Source organism: Asparagus officinalis, chromosome 7, assembly GCF_001876935.1.
Source record: "Asparagus officinalis chromosome 7, Aspof.V1, whole genome shotgun sequence".
Lineage (NCBI taxonomy): Eukaryota > Viridiplantae > Streptophyta > Magnoliopsida > Asparagales > Asparagaceae > Asparagus > Asparagus officinalis.
The window spans coordinates 109,159,655-109,168,960 of record NC_033800.1 but is presented as its reverse complement, the minus strand read 5'-3'; the positions used below and the strand labels follow the sequence as shown (position 1 = coordinate 109,168,960).

The 9,306-nt window shown below is 38.3% G+C and overlaps 1 protein-coding gene across 1 annotated transcript in view; it reads left to right on the top strand.

Annotated features, from left to right (window-relative positions):
- LOC109847629 overlaps positions 1-9,306 on the top strand; it is a 25,835-nt gene that overhangs the window by 4,630 nt on the left and 11,899 nt on the right. The window contains exons 8-12 of the mRNA XM_020416861.1: positions 1-265; positions 461-1,680; positions 1,770-1,858; positions 1,945-2,163; positions 2,551-2,679. The exon at positions 1-265 is cut by the window's left edge and continues 113 nt beyond it. Of these exons, the coding sequence (XP_020272450.1) occupies positions 1-265; positions 461-1,680; positions 1,770-1,858; positions 1,945-2,163; positions 2,551-2,679 (1,922 nt within the window). The remainder of the gene's footprint in view (positions 266-460; positions 1,681-1,769; positions 1,859-1,944; positions 2,164-2,550; positions 2,680-9,306) is intronic.

Genomic DNA, 9,306 nt, shown 5'->3' with positions numbered 1-9,306 from the left:
ACGGTCAGTGAGCCATTTACTCAGAATGGAAGCTCAAACAGCATCAAGTCTCTTATTCCAGATAGTTTTGAGGATTATCAGTGTGCCCATGATGTTGCAAGTAAGAGGCATCCTCCTAGTTTTGGTGAAGGTAATAATGCACGGTTTGATGGAGTAGAAGGATATCTTAGTTCTCTAGTACTGCCTGAAAATAAATCAGAAATGCGTTGTTCCAGTAATGATGGATACAATGGAGAAGTTCTGTTGCCAGATGGAAACAAGAAAGGTAACCTGTTGCGTAATTAGCCTATGTTCCAGGAGAGCACTTTGTTTCGAAAAGAAAACTAGTGAATACAAATATGATTTTGTAAAAGGTTTCTTGGGAATCTAGTTGTTTAGGTTTAAATGTAGTAATAATTAGACAGCCATGGATCTTCTTGTCATGCGTAGTAGTTATTAATTTTTAACCTTTAATGTGCAGACAATAGGGGAGCTGAAATTCTAAGGCATGAAATTATGCCTAGACGGGGTCTGTCCACAAGTGATAAAGCCGAGCGTTCTTTTCAGCGTCCTTGTCCTCTTAACAACGGGGCAGATGAAGATGCAAAGGCCAGTATTGTTCAATCTCACATGAATTTTTCTGCTGAAAAGAGTGACGGTTACAGTCGCAATGGCCAAATTAATTTAAATGTTCATTCTGGTAATGACTCTAAGGATGCTAATGTTAAAATTCAAGTGGGAGCTCGTGATATTGCTTATGTGAGTGGAAACCATGCAGATTCTATGGTGAAGAACGACACTTCTTTTCTTTGTAAATCTAATCTACTTTCATCTGGAGAGCTCCTGCTTGACAGTCACAATGTAGGAAAGATTCCACAGCCATGTGTTTCTTCTGAAAAGCATGCTGTGCCTCTTTCAGAAGTTATAATTTGCAGAAAGTATGAGGATTGTGATTCCTCGGAGCGGCATTTCCATCAGAACCTACCAAGTCAACATGCAAATGATCGAACAATAAATATAGATAGTGATGCTGATATTAGGACATCAGTTACTAATGAAGTTACAAACCTCAAGACTGATAAAGATATGCATCAATTAATCGCAGTAAAGAACGTCCCTGCATCTGTACATGCACTGGTTACTTCTGCTCCAGATGCATCCCGAAACTACAATATGGTTGAGAGTGTGAAAGAAGATGTCAAATCCTCTAACTTCATTGACCCTACTTTTTCAAGTTTCATAGAGTGCGTGAATCCTCTCAGTGATGTTGGCCCACATGGGGAGAGTTGCAAGCAGTCTGAAGAGCAGGCAAATGCCCTGGAATCCTTGCCTTTTTCAGATACAGATCCACCTATACAGTCGACTATTGATCATGACCGAATAGGTTTTTCTCATACTCAGGTCCCAAAGAATAGTCATTTGGATGATTCTTCATCTTTAAGGCTAAAGTCAACCTTAGGTATGAGGTACTCCATGGAACTTCATGCTCAATACTTGCATCCCAGCCCAGTGTTATCTATATCACTGGCCTCGAAGGAGGACGGTTTAAAAATATGTGTATTATGTGGCCTCGTGGATAGTAACATTAGAAGTGTTTTCATGTATACGCTTCCCGTTCAGGAGTGTAATGGAAATTGTCCTTCCTTTCTTGGTTATACATTACTTATGGTGCCTTTTCCTAAAGACCCTTGTTGTAGAAATGTAGGTTATCTTCAAACACTATTTCCTTAATTTTGATAATTTCTTTTGTACTTTTCTTTTCTCAACTTATGCGAAGCTTCTTTTCTCAGAAGATACCATTGGAGAAATCTGGACTTCAGTTGATCCCTGATAAGCAGTGCCTTGTTTTTTCTAGCAGTATAAAAGCACCTCATTGCAGGTAACTGCATCTAGCAGATGCTGTGTGGATTAACCTCTCACGAACTTCTTGATGATTAACATGCTAGTTTTCACTTTCATTTTCAGGGAACAAAGAATTGACTGTCTGTGCACAAATTGTAAAGTGGCTTATAGGGAAGAAAATATTGTGGAAATTGTACATGTAAACTTTGGTTATGTTTCTACTAGAATCAAGTTGGTGACAACTGAGAGGGCTTCTTCTATATTAGCCTGTGAGACGAATTATGTCATTGCTTCTGAACAAAGTGGGAGGTTGCATGTTTGGGTAATGAACTTTGAGTGGAGGTAATTGCTTTTGTCCAGAATGTCTGGGTGGCTTTTTATCTCTTTTGGTCCCTTACTAATATGTCTGTGATCCATACTTTCTTACCCATAATTAGCAGAATCTCTGAGCTTTTGAGAAATCCTCGCTTGTTTACAATTGGCTCTCGATCTAGTTCTATTAACACTTTTCAAATTTAAAATTACTTTCAAACATTTGAATAAGAAGCCCAGACATGTTATACTAGAATTTGATGCCATGGCCTATAGAATGTTTCTGCAAGTGAAATTGTAATCAAACATTTCAGTTATTCATTAATTGATGTGCTTGTTGTCCCCATGGTCTATGATTGCGTATTCATTTTATATTTGGTAGTCATACTTCATCCTGATATTATTGAATTCTTGCAGTGAGAACTTGGAGGAATTCATGTTGCCAAAATTTGATGAAATATCACCTATGATATTGGAGATGAAACAAATACCAAACTGCAGCTCTCTCATCATCGGGCACAATGGTTTAGGTGGCTTTGCTATATGGTATATTATGTTGCTCCTACAATTTCACTTGCAAATTTAATCTCTAGATTGCTGTTGCATTTGAGAAATAATTGTACTCTCTTTACTGTTTTGTTTATTTGTGTATGTCCATTTAATTTCTAATATTCAATGTCGAAGCCTTTACCATCTTGAATTAACGTCTTTTTCAATCTTTTGTTCTCCATGTAGAGCCATTATATTGATAGGTGTTAGACTACTAAATTATAACACTCAATCCTCATCATAGCTTCGGAGTTTTGGTGTAGTGGCGGGGGACTTTGACATGGTATAAGAGCACCTATGTTCCAATCTTGTTGGCCATGAATTTTCTAAGCGGAATTTAGAAACTTGATACCGTTGCATGAGTCTAGGTTTCTACCCTTAAAAGGGCTCTCAACCTGTAGGGAACATGTTAGATTATTAAAGTATAACTCTCAACCCTCACTATAACTTCGGAGTTTTGATATAGTGGTAGGATCCTTTGACATTAGGAAAAAATGCATTTCTTTGCTGGTGCATTATCATGCTACTGAAAAATCCTCAATCTCTCGTTTCACTAACATTTTATAAGTTTTTAATGACACAACTTGATTCTATTGTTGTTTCCATCATGAACTGCATTCTGTTTAGCTCAAACAGTTTGGAATATCAAAATATAACTGGTCTTACATATATTCTAAGCACCTCTAGAGGCCAATAGAAGGGGCGAAAGAGTGATCTCACAGATGCTAGTCTGAGTGGAGGTAGTTTCTATATACCTAGTAATTTTTTGACAAAATAGTATCGATGTTATTACTAAATGTTGCTTTGAAAGAGTGGCATTCTAGCAATTGGTTGTATCCCTAGAGCTAATAAACCGTGTTTGCAATAATAAACCGTGTTTGCAAGACTGGTCCTCTTGCTTTAATTTAAAGCAAACTAATGGAACTAAAGGAATGATTGTCGACTCCTTTTCTCTTGAAAGAGAAAGTTGGTTAAACTACCCCGATTCAGTTAATGGTTATTACTGTATATTAGATTTGCATGTAAAATGCATAGAGAGGTTTAGGGAGGAAAAGTAAAGAAAGCCAAGGCAATGAGTAGGTGATAAGAAATATTTGGATTCATACTTTAGTATAGAGAAGGAAAGATGTTAGGGGTCTTATTGATGTTTAACAAACATTAGATTCTGGACCTAAGAATGGGAAATAGATGGCAGGGCATGGAAGATGACGGACATCACACCTAAAAATGTGAAGGGACATTTAGGAGACATAAACGTTACTAAGTACTTTCTGTTCGCAACAATCGTTGTTAATGGGGACAATATATGATTAGAGTAAAGAAAATAATATATAAAGATTGGCAAAAGTGAAGGGATGAGAATATTTTTGACAAATATAAACTAGCAAATGTTAGAATAAATATAAAACTATAATCCTCGACCTCACCATAACTTCGGAGTTTTGGTCTAATGGTTAGAAAGACTTAGTTTAAGATAGTATCAGAGCAATCCAAGTTCAAATTACACCGGCCATGAATTTAAAACGGATATTCTCAAAATTAACACTGCCGCGTGAGCCTAGGTTTCGACTCATAAAAAAGGGCGTTCAATTTACTGGAGCATGTTAGAACTAATATAACACTATCATACTTGACTCTTACAATAACTTCGAAGTTTTGGTCTAATGGTTAGAGTGATTTAATTTAAGAGCAAAGAAAGAAATAGAAAACAACAGTTAGTGAGAACAAAATTACAATTAATTAAGAGAGTAGAAACCTAGGTAAAGAGTGATGACTGAAGAGTAAATGATGTTGAAATTATAGGTGGGAAAGTTACTTTTACAATTTGTTTAATGACAACCAAAGAGGAAAACAAAAGATAAAATATAATCATTCACTGATTGAGAAACTAAGGACATTGTTAGAAAATTAAGATTAGTGAAGTAAAGAATGCTTTTGTTAGAATTGAGAATCTAGAGTCCATCTTTTTTCATTCATTCACATGGGTTTATATAGGAGTACATATGGGTAACAGGTTAATGGGTTAATGGGCCTTAACCTAAATACTAATTCTAACACTCTCCCTCAAGCTGGAGCATATATATCAACCATGCCCAGCTTGTTACATAGAATGAAAAACACCTTAGGTGATGTAGCTTTAGTGAGAATGTCGGCTAACTGTTCTGAAGACGGAGTGAACTAAAGAGAGATCACTTTCTTTTCCCAAGCATCTCTAACAAAATTATAATCAATTTCAATGTGCTTAGTTCTCTCATGAAATACTGGATTCTTTGCAACATAGATAACGGACTGGTTATCATAATGCATTGGCATTTGTCCAGGCTAAGTAAAACCAAGCTCTGTCAATAGCTTCTGCAACCATATCATCTCACATGCAGTGTGAGCCATAGCTCTAAGTAAAACCAAGCTCTGTCAATAGCTTCTGCAACCATATCATCTCACATGCAGTGTGAGCCATAGCTCTGTATTCTGTCTCTGCACTAGATCGAGAAACGCAACCATATCATCTCACATGCAGTGTGAGCCATAGCTCTGTATTCTGTCTCTGCACTAGATCGAGAAACAACATCTTGTTTCCTTCTCCAAGTAACCATATTTCCTCCAATAAATATGTAAAATTCAGAAGTAGACTTCCTATCTTCTATGTCTCCTGCATACCCAGCATCAAAAAAGGCAGAGATGTGTAAATGTCCATGTTTCTTATACAATAATCCTTTTTCAGGATAGCTTTTAACATAAGCTAAAATCCTCAGAGCAGCAGTCCATTGAACCTCTCTAGGTTTATGCATAAATCTACTTAGTACTCCCACTGTAAAGGTAATATCAGGCCTGATCACAGTAAGATAGATTAACATGCCAATCATTCTCCTATATTGACCTGCATCATCTAGGAGAGGACTATTATCACGCCATAGATCCATATTCACCTCTATTGGAGTGCTTGCTGGCTTACACCCCAAAAGGCCCATTTCTTCTAAAAAGTCCAATACGTATTTCCTTTGAGATAGAAGCAAACGGTCTTTTTGATATGTAATCTCAATCCCAAGAAAGTATTTGGGTTTTCCCATATCTTTGGTCACAAAGTGACGTGAAATGTACTCCTTAGTCTCTGCTAAGACAGTAAGGTCACCATAGTTAGCAGAATATCATCAACATATACTGCTAGAATCACCAAACCACATTTAGTGCATCGGATGAAGGCTGAGTGATTAGACTGACATCTTTTAAAGTCGACACCAGATATAACAGTACTAAATTTCTCAAACTATGCCCGTGGACTCTGTTTGAGACCATAAATCGCTTTTTTAAGCTTACAAACATTATTCTCCTCCTGAACAACATACCCCGGAGGTTGCTTCATATATACTTTCTCCTGCAAGTCATCATACAGGAAGGTATTTTTAACATCCAGCTGAAATATGGTCCAGTCCAGATTAACAATTATAGAGAAAAGTAGGCGAATAGAATTGAGACGGACAACAGGAGAGAACGTCTCAAGATAGTTGACCCCATAGGTTTGAGTATAACCTTTAGCAATAAGACGAGCTTTATAGCGATCAACCAAACCATCTGTGCGATACTTCAAGGTATAAACCCATTGACAACCAACCACCGTAGTACCCGTAGGAAAAGGTACAAGATCCAAAGTCTCTCTAGAAATAAGAGCATCCATCTCCTCATCCATGGCCTGTTTCCAAACAGGAACTAACAGGGCCTCCTCATATGACCTGGGTAGAGATATAGAGGATAAGGACAAAGCAAACTGATGAGAAGGAGTAAGACGGTCATAGGAAACAAAATCAGATATAGGATGATTAGTACAAGACTGTTTACCTTTCCGATGAGCAATTGGAATATCTAGATCAGAAGGATTAGAAGGAGGCACACCTGTAACGGGAGATGACTGTTTGGCTGGAGCAGAGAGAGGGACAGGAACTTTTGGACGGCGACAATACGTCAGCAGTGGTTGTAGTGCATGTGGCACAGTAGAGACATCCTGTAATCCTAAAAAAGATCCACCAGCAAAAGGAACAGAAGCAGGCAATAGAACAGTAGTAGGAGCACAAGACGGAAGAGGCATAGATGGATTGACAGTTGGAGATGAACCAGCCGAAGAGAAGTATGGAACTGACTCAAAAAAGGTAACATTTGCGTACACAAAATACCTCATGGTGGATGGATTATAACACTAATAACCTTTTTGAGTGCGCGAGTATCCTACAAAGACACTTAATAGATTGGGAAGACAATTTATCCAGTCCTGGAGACAAATCTTGAACAAAACATGTACATCAAAAAACGTGAGGAACCACAGGAAATGACTATTTATCAGGATAAAGACAGGTGAATGGTATTTTACCATTAAGAACAGAAGATGGCATCCTATTGATCAAGAAACATGCACTGAGAACAGCATCAGACCACAAATACTTTGAAACATTCATATGTATCATCAATGTTCTAGCAACATCTAAAATGTGTCTATGCTTCCTCTCAGCAACTCTATTTTATTGTGAAGTGTGAGAGCATGAAGTTTGATAAAGAATACCCATATTTGCACAAAAACGAGAGATATCATTTTTCATGTATTCCAAGGCATTATCGGTACGAAGGATACGAATAGAGGTGGAAAATTGATTTCTGATTTCATTGTAAAATATTTCAAAAACAGATGAAACCTCATCTCTCTCTTTAAAAGATAAAGCCAAATCATGCGAGAGAAGTCATCAACAAAGATAATAAAATATCTATAACTTCTCACGGAAGGTATACGACAAGGACCCCAAACGTCAGAATGGACTAACTCAAACGCAGAACTGCTGTGTTTATCAACACGACTCTGATAGGTAGCACGATGGTTCTTACCCAGTTCACAAGACTCACAACCTAAAGAAGAGATAGAAGACTCGATAGAAATGACTGATCGAAGCTTCGATAACGATGGATGACCAAGGCATTGATGCCATAGTAAAGAATGATGAGACTCTTTTGCAATAAGATCAACAGTGGGCGTATTGTCATCCAAATAGTACATGCTTCCCTCTCTTATGCCCCGAACCAATCTTCATCCCAGTTGCTAGGTTCTGAAAAACACAATGAGAAGGAAAAAAGTGACTTTACAATTGTGTTTTGTGAACTGACTGATGGACAGTAAATTAACAGGAAACTTGGGAAAATATAAAACATCAGTAAGAGTCAGCGATGAAGTAGCAGAGACTACTCCATCACCAAAGGTTCCATCAGCGATCCGGACCGATGAAAACTTGTCAGAAAGGTTTAAGGAAACAAAGTGGTCATTTATACCTGTCATATGAGAAGAGGCGTCAGAATTTAATACCCATGATCTGTGAGGAGAGGTAATGTAGACATCCATACCTAAAGAAGATGCATGAGTAGCAGAATAACTATTCCTAGAGAGATCGAGTTGACGCAACCGGTTAAGCTCAGCCTGAGAAATTTGAACTGTGGAGGAAGCGGAAGTAGTAGTAGTGGGAGAAGCAGCAGAGATAGTATCAGCTATCTGGGCCCATGCAGGACTACAAAACTTTTTTCAGCACTTCTCAGATACGGTTAGTTCTTCCACAATGGTGGCATTAATGCAGATTCCTAATCGAGTCAATTTATCTTCCACCAAAAGGGCCTCGTCCTCCCCTTATGTCGCGGCCACGTCCATAACCACGACCTCGACCTTTGCTACGTCCGGAGAACATAACAGACTGGTCAAGAGACCGAGTAGACGAAGTAGACAATGAGGTAACAATATCTCCAGTAGTTACCTGCATAACTTTTGAGAAAGTAGCAGTCAAAGAAGGAATAGTATCTCCTCCTAATATTTGGTCCCGCACTTGAGTCCCGCACTTGATATTGTAATGTGGGACACAGTCCCGATAAGAACTTGGACACTACAAGGTCACTACGATATCCCATCAGTGTTGGTGCATCTGTAACCACGGGCTGATGCATCTCTAACTCATCGATCAGATTTTTCAGCTCACCAAAGTACTCAGGTACATAGCGATCGCCATGTTGAAGAGAGAAAAGACGTTCATACAACTCGAACACACAGGATGTATTTTTTTCATTCACGTACATAATTTTTAAATTATCCCACATCTCCTTAGCAGTGTTTGAGAATATGACACTGCTACTGATCTGGGTTTTCATGCTGTTAAGGAGCCAAGTCATCACACAGCAGTCAGCAGAGATCTATGCGGGATACGTAGGATCTATAGATGCAGGAGGTGGGGCTAGAAGATGAGCCAATTTGTTTTGAGCACCAATAAAAATACGGAAGGCTTGTGCCCGAATTAGATAGTTGGTACTATTTAACTTCACCGTGGTCTCCAATATAACTTTGGGGGCAAAGATCTTAGCAGTAGTAGGAGTAGTAGTAATAGCAGCAGAAGAGATGTCAGATCCTGTCATTGTTACAGAACATGATAGTACAGAAGCAGGAGGATTACAATATCCTTGTATAAAACCCAAAGGTTTAAAAACAGAAACCCGAAGGTTAGAATAGAACCTGAAGGTTAGAATAGAAAACCCGAAGGTTAGTGTGTAGGAACCCGAAGGGTTAGAATTTATAAACCCGAAGGTTAGAGATCTCATCCAAGAGATTTTTTA